The 16,830-nt window shown below is 48.5% G+C and overlaps 1 protein-coding gene across 3 annotated transcripts in view; it reads right to left on the reverse strand.

Moving 5' to 3' along the window:
* The window catches only part of Reep1 (receptor accessory protein 1), a 105,223-nt gene that overhangs the window by 14,143 nt on the left and 74,250 nt on the right, over positions 1 to 16,830 (reverse strand). For 2 of the 3 annotated variants that reach the window (XM_057766482.1, XM_057766492.1), the window contains exon 6: positions 6,506 to 6,683. In XM_057766482.1, the coding sequence (XP_057622465.1) occupies positions 6,506 to 6,683 (178 nt within the window). Of the gene's footprint in view, positions 1 to 3,909; positions 3,946 to 6,505; positions 6,684 to 16,830 lie in introns of all 3 variants that reach the window. The other variant, XM_057766476.1, reaches the window with a different exon arrangement.

The raw sequence follows: 16,830 nt of genomic DNA on the forward strand, positions 1-16,830 counted from the left end.
TGGTATCTGATTACCCAGTCCACCCACCAGAAGGCACCGACGCTGAGCATCCCAATCACGCATTAACCGCAATACTAATGAGCCCCTCGTAAGCTGGGCATGCACGCCGGTAATTGCCATGGGTCAACCTGGACCACACAGTCAATTCCAGGCCAGTCTGGGTTACAGTGTGGGGACTCTGTCTCAGGCACAAAAGCAAAATAAAACAAACAAACAATGCCCATCTCAGCATTGAAACTCTTAACAAGGCTTTGCACCATAGCCTTGAACAAGGACTATAGTTTGCAAAGAAGGGATCCTGTGACTCCTAGGAGCGGAGGTCGTTCCAGATGTACAGGCAGGAGCAGAAGCCAGACCTGATCTGGCAGAGGCTGGGGGGTGTCTGGGGGACAGAAATAGCTTCAGATGGAAGAGACACCGAACCCCGCCTACAGCCAGCCCCAACTGCTGGGATGGTCCCTGTAAGTCTGTCACGTGTGTCGTTGGTATTTATTTCTTTATTTAGAGTGTGGGAAATCAAATCCATGGCTTTGCATCTGCCAGGCAGGGGCCCTACCATTAAGATGAGTCCCTAGCCTCTTGTTTGTCACGCCTCCGAGCTACAGTACACTGGGGGCCCTGGCTAACCGTATTTCCCTCTCTAGTGATTGGTCCAGGGCTCCAGTCTTTGATGCTCCGTGACCAGGTGGCTGGCATTAGAATTTTCTCTTAGTCCTATCTTCCTTCCTTGTCACGTTCCCCAACTTTCATTTTTTTCCCCTTACTTTGATTATCCATTTCACATATATTTCCTTCACATTCATTTCCTTTTTGGAACAAGCAGCAGAATAAATAAGAAGTAAGTCACAGTGAAATTGGCCACACTGAAGGGTGCTGCCAGTTTGAGGGAACAGGGCAATTGATGGGGCAGGAAACTCAGGAGTGTGCCTATGGATTTGCATAGACTTGTGATCTAATATGTCCTCAGCCTTAGCAATGGACCACACCCCAAGACCCTGAGAACTTGTGTGGGTACAGGTTCTCCCATAGGAGATCTCACGCCACACTCTTCCCAATGGCAGCAATGCCAGCCCAGGCAGCCCACTGGTTTGTCACGTTTGGGTCAAGGTTGGTGGTTTCTACTTAAGGACATGTGTTAGGGTCAGGCTCAGCACTGGATGGTGCAAAGGAGGTGCTGGGAAGTCTAAGCCCTTTAAGGACCTGAACAGATCTGCCAGGCCCAAGCCCTGAGCCACCCACCCACAGTGCACTGCAGCACGACACCCGGGTTAGCATACATCCTACGCGACACACATTAGTGAGGCAAGGCAGGACATGCCTGTCTGAACACTTACATCCAGGTCCCCAGCAGTCACCGAGGAGAGAGGAAAGAACATTCTGTTAGAGAAGGAGCTTTTGAATAAAACTCACATGTACTTAAATTTATGTCCCGCAAACTCGGTTTTGGAAAGGGCCCGATACACCTCTCTGACTAATGACAGGCAGCTCGGGGAAGGAGAAGGAGGGGAGGAGGGGTGGTGGATGGGGCAATAATAGAAGCATCTACAAAGACTGGAATATGCAGGAAACTGACAGACAGAATGATGCAGAGGTAGGGAGAGAATGCTGTGGTGTCTGGGAGGCACAGTTTAGAATAGGCTCTACCATCTGCTGCTTGCTGGGCCTGTGAGTGCTAATGCCATGCTGTCATTGCCCTCTAAGGTGACTATCAGCCTCCCAAATGCCCACTTTTCCTCTCTCCACTGTCCGGAATTGAGAGCTGGATTTGCAACTCCTTTAGAAAGTCCCATTTCTGCTCAGGGATTGTAAGGTCCTAAGTCTCTAAGGATGCCTAGAACCTTCCCACGCTCTGGAGTGAACACCACCCATGTGATATAATTTTGGGGGGTCAGGAGGAAAGCACCCAAGACCCACTGGAGTCCTCTCAAAAGATGTTGAAGCTTCCAGCTCCAGGTGTCAGACAAACATCCCAGCACTTCCCAGTGGAGTACCCTTCCATCGCAGAGAGCTGGAGGGACCACAGAAGCCTTTACGAGGCCCAGAGAGTGGGGAGTTGTCCCTAAGGACATAGAGGGACACACTGTGGAGGAATCAGGGATGGGTCCTTACAAGGAGCTCTAGGGGTCAGGGAGAAAGTTCTAGAATACTGGGTGTTAGCAGGACCCTAGGAGAGCAGTGCCTGCAAAAGACAGGGCTGGGGAGACTCCAAGAAGAGTCATCCCAGCTGGATGCTTCCAGCTATTGCTACTGGCTGTTCCACCTTTCTGAGTCCCCATCCACTCGGAGACACCTGCCGCAGTGGCCGCCCACCATCAGCTGGTTTAATTGTCTGGTATGCAGACTTTGACTATAAAACCATCGGTGTCCCATAGGTGAAGGCATCCTAGAGCCAGGAGGAAGAATGGGTCAGAAAGGATGGAACATTAACTGACCTGGTCCCAGGCAGTACTATCCTGGCTCATGGAATTTACAATTTAGTATGCAGAATGGGGGATAGAAATGACCATGACCTTCTTGGGGACACTGAAGTGTCATTTCCTATGAACTAGGAAGTCTACCAGACCTATGTGCCAGTGTCTAACAATGGAAGGCCCCAGCTTCCCAGATGGACTGAGAGGCCCCAGTTGGACACCGGCTGGTAAGACTGGTTGAATGCTTGTCTCCCACTGTGTCCCTGCTCAGTGATCCTGTCTGTCACTTGTCTGGGACTTTCATTACCCAGGACCTTCCCTAGTCCCTAATGCATCTAGTTAAACTCAGGCAACATCTTCTAAGAGAGCAGGATAGCTGGCCCCAGAGAGCCATAGCTCCGCCAGCTGTCACTCACACACCAGCATCGGCAACGTTGCAACATCATGAGTGGCTGTCTAGAAGTGGGAGTCCCAGAATCCTGAGTACGTCTGGCTAGTCCAGCCTGTGAAAATAGTAGTCACGAGCCAGAGAGATGGCTCAGCAAGAAAAGGTGCCTGCTGCCCAGCCCGATGGTCTGAATATGATCCCCAAACTCACACTGTGTGAAGAGAGAACCGACTCCCCCAGGTCATTCTCTGACCTCCACACACAGGCCATGGTACACACATCACAGGTACACGTGCACCCCACACACAAATAAATAAATACAATTAGTAGTTCCCCTTCAAAAGCCTTTTAACAGCCATTTCCTTTACGGTGCAGGGAGGAAGGCAGGGGCCCCACCTCTGTTGTGTGATGAAGAAACAGGCTCAGGGCAGTTAGTTGACTCACAGAAAGCTGCACAGCTAGTAAGTGGCAAGCCAGAGCTCCCTGAGCAGGGCTGACTCCCCTGAAAACTCAGGGCTTCCTCCCTTCCGTGGAGCGTGGGCAGTCTCCGCATCTCCAGGAAGCACTGTACAGGGATGTGCGGGACTGCACATTGGCTTAAAGATTCACACATGAGTCTCTGACATTCCTTCCAAGAGGCTGGATAATTCTCTCGTGGAACACAGGTTTGGCTTGGTGACTCACGGCCATCAAAGAGAACATCTCAAGAGTAAGTGCTAGCCTGACTTCAAAGGCCAGGTCACGAAAGGTTACGGCTTCCTGCCTTTTCTCTCTGTCTAGAGCCATTCACTCGCCATGTGTTTGGACTCTCCAACAGCAGCCTGAGAGGGACCCAGGTGGTAAGGAGCTGTAGGTAGAAGCTCCTGGAACTATCTTAGAGTGGACCTGCCAGGGCTCAGTCATGCCTTCAGCTGACTGAGCCCAGCCAGAGTCCTACGAGGTTTGGCCATGGAAATGAAAGACAGTGCTTTTGCTGGCCTTAAAGGTTTTGTCCCCCATCTGGCCAGTGCAGCTGAAAGGGAGCCCCAAGGTCAGGGGCCAGCACCTGGTTAGTGTCCCCCTGAAGCAAGCTGACTCCAGCAGGCTGCAGGCAGGCTGGCTGCTACTCACCTTTCCGGGTCCTGCAGGAGGAGCAGCAGGTGCACACTGTGGGAGTCGGGTGAGGGCGCTGTCAGAGATGGCCCCGCCCAACAGGAACCGGGCCCCAGCAAACAGGCAAGTCACCCCAGGAAGAAGGAGGTGTCTACAGACACTGCAGTGTGGGAAGGGATCTCCTCTGATTCAGCTTCCTCTAAGGTCAGGCCCTGCTCCTAGAACTCTAAGGGGATGGGAACTGGGAAAGTTTCCCCTGGGAATAGGTGTCCCTTCCTCAAAACCTCTCCTAGACTTTTGATTCAGAGAATCCTCCAGGAAGCCTCCTTAGACCCGTCTCTCAGCCCCAGTGAACTAGTGTCTGAGCATTTGGCAGAAGGCTAATGGGGTACCGGTTTGGACGCTGCATTCATTGGTCTCCAGACCACGTGGATCCTGGCAGATAGTAGGTGCTCACTAAGTCCATGCTGACCCAGTGACTGAGAATCTATGGAAGGCTCTCTTCATCCTCTCAACTCCTGGTGTCCCCTTCCTGGTGGTAATGCCAATCATTCCAATGCATGGTCCCTCCCTCAATCATCACGGCCTGCCCCAACCCTTCAAACCAGAGGGCAAACTCCAGGCAGGTGAGTCAGTTTTGGTGTGTGGCCCAGCCTCACCCCGGGTGCTCAGAGCAGCAGCAGAAGGCTCTGCTTCTCCATCTACCAAGCTCAGGTCCTGTGTTCTCCTCATGCCGCATGCAGGGCGCTGTGTATGAGGCCCGTGGCAGGCAAGTGGGGGTTGGCTGGAGAGGGAGGCAGAACCAGGGTCTGTCTGCTAGAAGCTTGTCGGCAGAATAACCACACCTCTACAGTTTCTGTGTCTTATTCTTTTCTGTCCTCGAGATGCAGAGAGCAAACGATCTTGTCCCCAGTTCTCAGCCGAGCCGACACTGCGTCCTTCCTGGATACACTCCATTGCTTCTATCCCGTACCATTCGCCTTCCTCAAGAAGCATGAATCTCAATATCTACATGCATCTTTGTGATTAACTGTGCTCTTGAAAACGGTGTTATTCTGTATTCTATATATTTCTGTGTGTAATATATGTATGTGCACGCAAGCAAGGTGAGCCTGCTCCTGCTTTGAGTGTAAAGGCGAACATGGCTTCTTCTCTTGCTCTCCACTTTACCATTTGACCAGAATCTCTTACTGAACCTGGAGTTCACTGGTTCTTCCAGACTGGCTGGCTGGACAAGCCTCAGGGTCCTGTCATCACCTTCCCAGTGCTGGCATTATAGGCTTGTGCTACTGCAAGGGGATTTTCTATGGACTCTGGGGTGCCTACCTACTACCTACCTACCTGCCTACTCTTTTTTTTTTTTGAGACAGGGTTTCTATGTGTAGTCCTGCTGTTCTGGAACTTGCTCTGTAGACTAAGCTGGCCCCTGATTTACAGAGATTCTCTTGCCTCTGCCCCCTGAATGCTGGGATTAAGGCATATTTCATCACATCTGGCTGTGTATTTATGTTATATAAATAAATACATAAGAACGCACTGTGGGCTGTGCGTTTCTATGGGGTATCCTGCTTTCAAGACCCACCAATGCCCACCCACTGAATCTGGGGCTTCAGGTGCTGCAGACACAGACTGCAGCCATGCTGTTCCCTGTTCCTTCTCCTAAACTGTCTTCAGCTCCTGCCATCTGTTTGGAGTCTGAAAATGATCTTTTTTTTTTTTTATTCTTCTGTTCTTCTGTAACAAGGAGGGGAAAGGTGGTGGCCTGGCACCACCTCACACACACTCTGCCATCAGGAGGAGGTGTAACCCATCATTGTCCTCTATGCTTTCTGCCGTTCACCATTTTCTGTTAGCAACCCAGGTCTGCTCCCCAAATCATTGTCATCTCCCAAGGATCCATCTTGGAAACTGATGGCTCCTAGTCCATACACCAACCTCCAGAAGCAACAAGTCTACATGGGTAGATTAGATACTGGATTCACACCTCAGTCTCACTGAGACCTCTGGAGACAGGCCCAAGACTCCACATAAGCAAGGTTCCTGACCTGTATGGGCAGTCTCATGCTAAGCGCTTATCCACAAGAGTTAGACAGCAGAGGTAGATTTTCAGATACCAGAAGGTCTTGACCTCCCCAGGAACTGGACCTCAGGTCTAGAGTGGTCCGTGGTAGGTGCAGGCTGTGGGCATGCGTAATGTGTAAATATTGAGAGATGAAGTGGAGATGGGAGAGGGAGGAAATGCCTAAGGGTGGAGAAGATGCTCAGGGGGTCACAAGATCTGAGTATGGGGCCAGAGAGAATAGAAAGTGCTCTCAAGGCCCAGTCTACACCTCCTGCTCCAGACATGACCCAGGTACTAGCACCCAACACTCCGATTCTACAGACAATGATGAAGGAGAAATAACCCCCTGGTGTGTGTAACCTCTCCTGCCAAAGGCACAGTCCCTAGGCCAGCTTCTTGAGTGGCTATGCTCATTATCTGGCCTGGTATAGTCTAACAAATACCTCTGTTTGGACAGGTCCACGGGACAAGGGATACCTTGTGTGTGATCCAGTACTGCGCCTCTTAATGACAATGAGGCCCAGGAGTGAGAAAGGGAGGGGACAGACCTACCTGAGCTGCCAGCACTCTCAGAAGCACTCCTGGACATCTTGGGCTGACCATGTTTGCCGCTGGACCGCCCAGTCACTGGAGGAGGGGGGCCTGAGGGAGCAGGGGCACCATCACCCCTGATAGTGGTGAGGTCCTGCATGCTGAAGCTTCGCAGTCTCTCCGACAAGGCACCCTGTCCCTGGACACAATACAGGAGAGCACTTGTTAGAGGCCTGACCGTAGGCTTATGGACACTAATGGGAACAGGCATGAGATGTGACAGCGGCCGAGAGACCTTTGCTCTGTGAGTGGACAAGGTAGAAAAAAAGCCCTGGGTTGCCTCTCCTTAGGTTCCCGGGTATACTTGCTGATATGCAGGTTTGTTTCAGGGCCACCTCTGGGGCTCCCCCTTTCTTTTAGAGATGTTCTCATCCCTTTCAGACCCAGGGAAATCTGTAGCTAGGATCACTGATCTCTCCAGCTCCCCACTTTGTATGTTTGAGATAGGGTTCTCACGTGTCCAGGGCTAACCTTGAACTTGCTGCTTGGCAATGTAGGCATACCTGCTAGGATGATCTTGAACTCCTGATTCTCTTGCCTTCACCTCCCAAATGCTAGGATTACAGGCATGCCTGGTTTATGTAGTGATAGGCTCAAATTCCGGGTTTTATGCACCTCAGGGATATCCCCACTACAATCCCTACTCTCCAGAGATGGCTGGAGGCTGCTGGCTTCCCACCAGCAAAAGTCTATATATGGCCATGTTATCCTCAGTTCTTAGAATCCGGATACAAACTCAAAACCTAATATTCTATGCGCTTAACCAGACTTCTTCCCAAAGGCTATAAAATGCAGACGGTGTTGTTTCAATGTATGACAACAGTTTTTGGTTTTTTTGTATTTTTTTTTTAAATCTGTGAAGCTGAGACGGTTTACAAGGCACATTTACTCATATTAGGGAGGCTAGTGACATTCTGTTGTTGTTTAGATTTATTTTATTTTTTATAGTTTAATTTTCCACTTACTATTTGAGGCTTTCATAATGCATGTGATGTGTTTTGATCAAATTCACGGAAGTCCTGCCTTGCTGAGGAGTTATTGGCAAGTGATGGCTGCAGGCAGGAGTCAGGGAGTCAGCTACCTTTTTAAAGATTATTCACTTAAAGTTATGTGTGTGTGTGAGTGTGTGTGTGTGTCTGAGCAAGCACACACTGGCCAAGCCAGAAGAAGGTATCAGATCCCCTGGAGCTGGAGTTACAGGCAACTGTGAGCTGCTGGATGTGGACACTGGAAACCAAACTTGAGTCCTTCGGAGGAGCAGCAAATACTCGAAACCACGGAGCCATCTTTCTAGCCAGTTTTCTACAGGAACAAGGCCGTGATAGGTTGCCTATGTCGCTGGCCTTGAACTCACAGAGATCCACCTGCTGGGATTAAAGGCTGCGCCACCACCGCCACCACCGCCTGGTTCTATTTTATTTTCATGCTACTGAAGATGATGGTTGTTGCTGCTGCCTGCTCCTGGCCACACCCAAGTTGCTATGGAAATCAGTGAAAGAAAAGACAACTTATGGCCAAAAGGACCAGGCCGGGTTTCAATACCCCAAGCCCAAATAACTGGTCAGGGACTAATTCCATCAACATCTTCTGGATCTTGTAAACACTCTGCCACAGACCTGAGGGAAACAGCAGTCTACACATTACGTGTCCATTTGGCAAAGGGCTCAGTTTCACTCAGAGAAGCCGAGCCAGTGCAGCTCCAATATCACTAGCATCAGGAAGATGGAGAGTGGCAAGGGTTAGGAAAGAGGATATAAGGATGGCTCAGGACCAAGCCTGGTGCCAAAGGGAACCACAGAAGCAAGGAAAAAAAGAGTCCTGAAAAACAAATCAGAACAGCTGGAGATGTCTGAAAACAACATGCCTCTCACTCGAAAACCTCATGGCCTTGTTCATTCTCCGCTCAACCTCATTCGCATTTACCATCCATGAGACCTTCTTTAGCTGTGCTCGGGAGAACCCCCATCTTCTGTTTGAGAGCTGTCGTCTTCTGGAAGAGCTTCTATCTGCCACACTGGTTTCCCTACTTTGGGAAAATAATTCTGGATTTTCTATGTTTGAAGAAGCATAATATAAGCAGGACATAGTGGCGCTCACCTTTAATCCTGGTACTTGGGGGGCAGAGGCAGGTGGATCGTTGTTAAGTTGGAGGCCAGCCTGATCTACGGAGTTTCAGGACACCCAGCGCTAAATACTGAGACTTTTTTCTCTCTTTGTTGAAGATAGCGTCTCACTATGTAACCCTGGCTGGCCTGGAACTTACTATGTAAACCAGCCTGGCCTTGAACTCACCAAGGTCTATTTGTGTCTGCTTCCCAGTGCACAATTAAAGGGATGTACCACCATATGCATCTTTTTCTTTTGAATATGTGTGTATATGTATCACATGCAGGCATTTTGGGGCATGTGTGTATTTGTGTATGTGGAGGTCAGAGGACATCGTCAGGAACACTGTCTACTTCCTTTGAGTCAAGATCTCTCCTTGACCTGGAGTTCACCAAATTAGGCTCGGTTACCCTGGGGACCCTTTAGTCTGCATTAAACAGCCCCAACACAGGAGTCGCAAGCATGTGCTACCACACTTGACGTTTTTACTGGTCCTGGGGACTCAGATGTTCATCCTTGCCTAGCAAGTGCTTTACTGACTGAGCCATTTCCCAGTCCTCATTCCTGAAATGATTACAAACAAAACTTAAATGTTCCTGCCTCCCTTGCAGCTATGGCTGGCATTATACCACCGTCTTGTCCAACAGGGCATGAGGAGAGATCTGCCGAGGGGTTTGCAGCTAGGGAGATATTTTCTCTTCCTGACATGCAGAAGGAGAAAATCCTGCCCTGCTCCCTTCTCTCTGCCTTTGAGGATGGTTCAGATCCTGGAACTGGTGAAAAGAGAGTCACAGAGCATTGCCCAGAGCCATGTTGAAATAATGCAACTTCCATCCACTCCTAGTTTTTCCACAAATGGTCTTCATCAGTTCATCATCAGTTCGTCAATACAGTCTTCCACCTCTGAGAGATACAGTGCTTCTGATATCACTGTCTCCACCTACACACAAGTGTACTTGGTTATCACCTGTGGCAAGACTGGAGACAATGGAAGGTTCTGAGTGTTCAGCTAAGAGAAAGGAATATGGGTACTGGTTATCTAAGATCTTTTCTGGAACCATCAAGGATCAATAGCATGGGCATAACAGGTATTCACAGAGAGATGAAGGTTCCAGAAATAATAGCCCTAAATCACTAGTCCTTTGCAAGAACCAGAGAAAGGGCTACTAGCACAGGCATCTGTGAATGGCTAAGCCGTGGTGACTCAGTAGACTCTTGACAGTGACAATGGGGTTAGTTAGAGCTTAGCCTGTTTACAGTGCTTCTGTGTTCCTTTAATTGTGTGCATAAGAGCTTTTTTAAAAATCTCAGTCTAGCAGTGTGTTAAATAAGAAGCAGTAAACACTCTAAGTGGAAGGCATCATGTCCCCATTTCACTAGCAATGTTTCCTTTCTTAGTGGCACTTGAGTTAATGACATCCAGGTAATGAAAAGGGCTGCCCTTCTCTGAGCAGCTTCTGATAAATATCTAGACTCCTTGCAACACGCTCTTCATGGCATCTAGCCTGCTCCCCGTTCTCCACGTAAATGCACTTGACTCTGGGTACTGTCTGCTGGTCTTCCCCTCCAGACAGTTTACTATTGCAGGTCCTGAGTCCACCTTTCTACCTGACACACATTAGGGCAGAGGAGCTGGAAACCATCAGCATGTAGGCATCTATCGTGTTGCTGCCCGAGAGGAGTGGCTACAGGAGACCACCCCACTCCCATCTATCAGCCAGGGGCCCAGACCTGAGGGACATTCTGTTGAACACGCCTTGGGATGTATCCACAAGAGTAGGACACAGGGACAGGTCGCATACCTGTGAGGCAAAGTGCTCCAGGGGAGAGCCCCTTCTGGAGAACTTGGTTATGAAAATATGTGAACCAAGTGGAAAGAGGGCTTTTGGTCTTTTTTTCTGTTTTGAGACAGGGTTTCACTGTGTAGCTCAGGCTGACCCAGAACTCTTTGTATAGATCAGGTTAGACTTGAACTCACAGAGATCTGCCTGCCTCTGTTTCTCGAGTGCTGGGATTAAAGACATATGCCATCATTCCTGGTTGTTTTGATTTTTTTAAGACAGGGTTTCGTGTATCCCAGGCTGACCTCAAACTTGCTAAGTAGCCAAGGATAGTCCTGAACTTCTAATCTTCCTGCCTTCATTCTCAACCACTAGGAGGAACCAAAACCACTTATTTTATGTAGTACTAGGGATTTGAACCCAAGGATTTGTGCATGCTAGGCAAGCACTCAACCAACTTAGCCACACCCCCAGCCTAAGAGAGGTATATTTGTTGGGAAGTTTTTAATAAGTTTTGGACGGGGTGAGTTACCCATTGCCAGTGCCCATGACTGTATCTGTCTGTGGAAGCATGCCTCTGGGTGACAGGCTTTACCAGGTGCTAGGACTAGGGGTGACCTCACCCTCTTTTATCCCTTTTCATCTTGCACAAGGCTCACACACTCCTTTAGGGAAGCAGTGCAACTGAATTTCCAGCAACCACAGCAATATCCAAGATGACCCCGAGGACCTGATGTTGTGAAGACGGGGATTTTGTGACAGTGACAAAGGTCTTCAACCCAAAACAATGTAGGCAGCTCTGGTTTGGTTTTAACTTTTACTTATTTTATGTGTATTATTGTTTTCGCCTGCATGTATGTGCACCATGTTTATGTCTGGTGCCCATGGAGGTCGGAAGTAGGCACTGGATGTAGTTACAGATGTTTGCAAGCTACCACATGGATGCTAGAAACTGAACCTGGTTCTCAACCACTGAGCTATCCCTCCTGCTCCTATTTTTCATTTTGGAGACAGGATTTCACACAGCCCAGGCTAGCCTCAAGCTCACAATGCAGTCAAGGTAACCTTGAGCTCCCATCTTCCTTCCCCCACTTCCTAAGTGTTAGGATTACAGGTGAGTACCACCATGGCCCATATATTTAACTGAAATTAAACCAGAATGGAGAGGTACAGCAGATACTTGCAGACACAGAACAATTTAGGGCCCTGAGCAGGTTCTGGAGGGAGCCACCACCTCACAGGGGAAGGTGCAGTGGAGTGTGAACTCTATAGTGCATCTCATTTCCCCCGAGCACCCAGTGCTCACTTTGGATGACCGTGAGGATAAAAAGGACCAGTTTTAGTGAATCAGGCAATTGGCAGCAAAGCCACTGGCAGAACCACATTTCCCAGGGGTAATTCAAGAAGAGTGAGGGCTTCCTGCTAACCCTCACGGCACAGCCAGCCACTGACAGCTTCCCCCACCTCAACATGCCACACAGAGAGCAGGCTTTATAGGACATAAAACTGGATTAACAGACAAACCAGAAAGAGATGAGGATTTCTACCAGGAGAGCGTCAGTACAAATCTAGTTCATTCTCCAGGCATTAAACAAGGGGGGTGGGGCTGAGTAAGTTAGTCACGTTAGAGACTGCCAGGTGAACACACTAACAGGCTCTGGTATGAGGACAAAGTGCAGCCAGCCTGTGTGTCTGGCATGAAGTCACACATGCCACACAGAGGAGTCGGGGCAGCAAGACACCTGCCTCTGATCCAGACCAGAGGCTGGCGGGTAGAGACAGCTGGCGGGCCTCTCTACCAGACTGGATCGGTTTGGAGTTAGTCACACCTCTCAACAGGGTTACCTGCCCTTCTCTGACGTCCAAAGAGGAGACAAAATGAAAGAGTCGAGCCACCTGATAAAAGGTAAAAGGGACATGAAAAAAAAAAAAGAAAAGAAAAAGAAGAAGAAGAAGAAGCCATGGGCACAGGCCAGCAGAGACTGGAGAGTCATGTGATCCTCATTTCTTTCCTCGTTCACGCACTCACTGCTCAGCTCTTGCATTTCTCTGTCCACACACAACAACGCTGGGAATACTGACAAAACTCCACGAAGTCCTGAAGAGGAACGGACGCCCGTGTGAAGTGGCTCCTGCTTCCAAGGACCTCAGTCAGACTGGGGCATCAAGACAGAAATTTGTACAAGAGACCACATGGCCAAGGTGACATAGCATGCACCGGTCTGGGTGGAAGGACAACAGGGCTGGTCTGATGGAGGCCTCCCACCGGAGCTCACAGCTGTGCACCACCCCAGGAGGGAAGGGCGGAGGACAGAACTGAGTTCTCTACTGAAGGTTCTGGAGTAGTGAGTGAAAAACAATAGAGGACAGTAGGAAGTGAGAACCTTCTAGAAACCGTTTGTGAACTATGCTGAGAGCAGCCCCCAAATCCCAGTGTATTTCTCTCCTGTTTTTATTTTTATTTTGCAGCCGGGGACAGGAATGTCTGGAATAAGATTCACTTCCTGACCTCTGCTTTGAGAAGTACCCTTAAATGAGAAATAATAGGCAAAACCAAACTGCCTGGAGAGCCAGATCCCTGTGTCAGGTCACCCATAATGGTCACCCCCAGGAAATGGGTTTAGGACCCTCCGGACCCTGAGCTCTCAAGAAAGTTGTCTCAGCTGAAAACCCTGCCTGTCCTGTGCATCCTTCAGAGATCTCTCTCCAGTCCTCATCCATGTTTCTCTGGCACCCAGATAACAAATTCCAGTCATTTCTGAAGCTTACCCCTTTCCACTCCTTGAATCCTAACCTTGCAGCATCCCTCCCTCCTTCCCCTTTCTCTGCCCTTCTAACACGGACCACTGCAGCAGCCACTCAAGTGGCTGACTGCTCTTCCATCTTTCTGTTGAGGCTTGTGCAGCCCAGCTCTGGTCCCAGCTTCCAGTCCCATATTTCTCTTTCCATTCCTTCTTGTGTTACACCTACAGGACCATTTTCTTATCATTTTAGAAAGAGCAACTCTGAGTACTATTTTTTTAAGATTGACTGGGAATAAAACAAATGAATGAGAAAACATAATTTTATTTCTCAGTGAATGGTGCCCATCTATTCAGAGAGTAGACTGTGGCTAAAACTTGACTAACCTGTGGTCAAAGATCACAACTGCAGGCAAAGTGTGAGTTTCTAGTATCAAGTCAAAAGAGCAGATGGCATTCGTGGTGTGGAAACCGGGCCCACACAAGGGAAAGGACGAAGGAAAAGGAGCCGTTGCATGGGTGCTGCTATAGGCGAGGACTCCCAGCTCTGCTTCCCTGGAAGTCCCCAAAGAACTTGGTGAGTACAAGAGGGGAGCATCCCACCAAAGCCAGAGTAGCTGCAGGTGAAAGAGCGAAACAAGATCAACGAGAACCCGAGGATGCTCAGAGGGCGTGAAGTAGCTGCCCAGTAGAGGTTCCCCATGATGGAAACGTGCTGTGCCTGTGCCAGCCTCAATTCCAGCACGCCAATTAACTGCAAAACTAGCACTGTTGTTTCTATTATTTAACTCTTTTTCTTGAGATTTTATTTTTAATTTATATTTACTCATCTGACTGTATATAGTCTGCATATCATGCCTATGCTGTGCCTACAGATGCCAGAGACAGATGCCAGAAGAGGGCACCAGATGCCCTGGGAGTTATATATAGATGGTTGTGAGCTGCCATATGGGTGCTGGAAATTGAACCTGGGTCCTCTGGAAGAGCAGTCAATGCCCTTACCTGCTGAGCCATCTCTGTAGCCCCTTCTGGTTATTTTCTAAAGGAAAAATGAAGGAAAAAAGGAAGGCACATTCCTATGGCTCAAGACAGCAGCAGTCTAGGGGCAGAAAAGACGGCTCTGCAGAGGATCTGAGTCCAGCTTCCAGAACTCATGCCAAGTGGCTCACAGCCTCCTGGAACTCCAGCTCAGGAAATCATACATCTCTGGCCTTTTGGGGCAACACCATTTATGTGCAAATACCTACACACAGACATCAGACATGTAATTTAAAATAAAATAAGTTTTTAAGTAAAGAAGTCAGTAATCCAATTTTAAAAATGGGGCTCTTGGGTGGAGGGGGAGCAACACACAAGCACGTGAGTGCCGCTCCCCCCCCCCCCCAACACATTGAAAATGACCTGCAGGACAATCTCTAATTCACAGAATGCAAGTCTTCCTTAGGGCATTTCTCTTCAATGGCTGACTTTAATAGCAGGGCTGGTAATTAGGGCTGTCCCAAAGACACCTCTTCAGGGGAACTAAAGCAACTTTGTTTTTCAAGTCAAATGAGGAGTTAAAAAGAAAAGTTGGACTAGTAAGTCTAAGAAGGAACAGGTAGATGGGACCTAGTGCAGCCGGCAAGTTTCAAAGGGAGTAAGGTGTTTTGGACACCTCCCGGTTGCAGAACTTTGGTTCAGCTCTTTCTTCTCACTGGGGCCTTCCGTTAATGTGAGACTGAGCTCTTTGGACAACTGACTTTCAAGAGAATTGTTTTTAAAAAAGAGAGATTATCAATTCTAGTCTTTAAAGAGTTGGAACTGTCTTCCTTCTGCATGGAACCATGGGCTATGAAATAGGAAATAGAGGGAAAAAAAGCCAGCAAGGCCATGGGGACAGAGAGCGAAGTTTTGGAGAAAATGGTATGGACAGGGATAAACAGTGAGCAGAAAGTTCCCATGTCTGACTTTGTTTTAGTTTTTCTAGTTTCAAGATAAAAATAACAGCATTATATAGAAATAAGAAATTATATTTTCATAATGATATGGTTTATGAAGCTCAAAACATTTGTGTGTATGTGTACATATGCACATGCATGACACACATGCAGAGGTCAGAGGTCAACTTTCAACAGTTGGCTCCTTCGTTCTACTATCTGGGTTCCAGGATCATCACAAGCTTAGCAGCAAAAGCCTTGATCACGGAACACCTCAGTGACCTAGACTTATAAAGATATCCATATTTCATGAAGATAAAACATCCTCCACAGGTATTAATTTTACTAAGGAAGTTGCTCAGAGCCCAATATTGTTTTAATTTTAATTTGCTTATCATATGGATATTTTGTCTACATGTATGTCTGTGCACCATGAGCGTGCTGGGCCCGAGGCCAGAATAGGGCATTGGATTCCTTGGGACTTTTGAGCTGTGGTGTGGGTACTGGGAACTGAACCTGGGTCCTTGGGTAGAGGTACTCTTACCTATTGATCCACAATGTGCCCAAAAGACCTTTTTTCTTCCATGTATAGCTCTTAGTATCCAGGGAGTCATGTAAAAATGGATGGAAGAGCACCAGAAGGGTTGGGGACCAATTCCTGGATCACATAACCTGGCAGAGGAATTTGCAGTTCCACTGTGGCACAGATTCACGCTGCACAATGGTGTCTTGATCCACATAGGGACACACACACACACACACACACTCCACGACCCTCCACCCCCACAGCTCTTCTCATCTTCAAGGTCAATGTTACATTTGCAGCACAGGAAAAATACAGAAATAAACTGTTTTAACCTCAACACCCATGTTCTCTACTCTGGATGGGACTCCAGGCAGTGACCTATCCAAAGCTGAATGCTTAAAATCACCTGGGGACCTTATTAAGAACAGAGATCCACAGGCCCAGGGGCTCACTGCCTGAGGTTCTGATTCAGCACTGCTTAAAATCAAAGCCTCCTAGGTGGTTCAAGCATGAAAGCCAGATCTGGACCCACAGCGAGTGAGTCATCCTCCAACACTGCTGGGTGCTGTCCACTGTCGCTATGGAAACCACTGATGGAGAACTCCGTTTGAAGTTTTGGATTGTATTATTACTTTTAAAGCACATATCTGTTTCAAAAAATAGAGGGCATTATTTTTGGAGGAGAAGATGTGTTTTCTCTCCCTAGATATTTATATTTAGTGAGAAAAAGCAAGGCTTCCACAAAGCAGGAAATTTTTCTCATTTAAAACCACTGGACAGAGAGAGGAAGTTCTCTGCCACATGAACCGTGGAAGGAACTGACAAGATGTTGTTCCCCGAGGCGAGCTCTAGAGCATCTGGATGTCCTTCAGGTTTGAGCTGAGGTAGGGTGATCGCCTGGAGGAGTCTCTCGCACCTTAGCTTAGGGTTGGTTAGAGTACTTTTTCCCCCCAAGATTCATTTTATTTTTAATTATGTGCACGCCTGTGTGTGGATCCACGCATGAGTGCCGGTACCCACTGAGGCCTGAAGAAGGCATCAGTGCTCCTCCTGGAGCGGGAGATGCAGCTGTGAGCCCCCTGACTTCTGGGAACCAAACTTGGGTCCTCTGCAAGAGTAGCGTGTGCTCCCAAGTGCTGAGCATCTCTCTAGCCCAGGTGAGAGGTTCGTCACCTGTGATCCACAGGGAGCTTCATGGGCTCTGGGAAACTCTTGC

Source organism: Chionomys nivalis, chromosome 1, assembly GCF_950005125.1.
Source record: "Chionomys nivalis chromosome 1, mChiNiv1.1, whole genome shotgun sequence".
Taxonomy (NCBI): Eukaryota; Metazoa; Chordata; class Mammalia; order Rodentia; family Cricetidae; genus Chionomys; species Chionomys nivalis.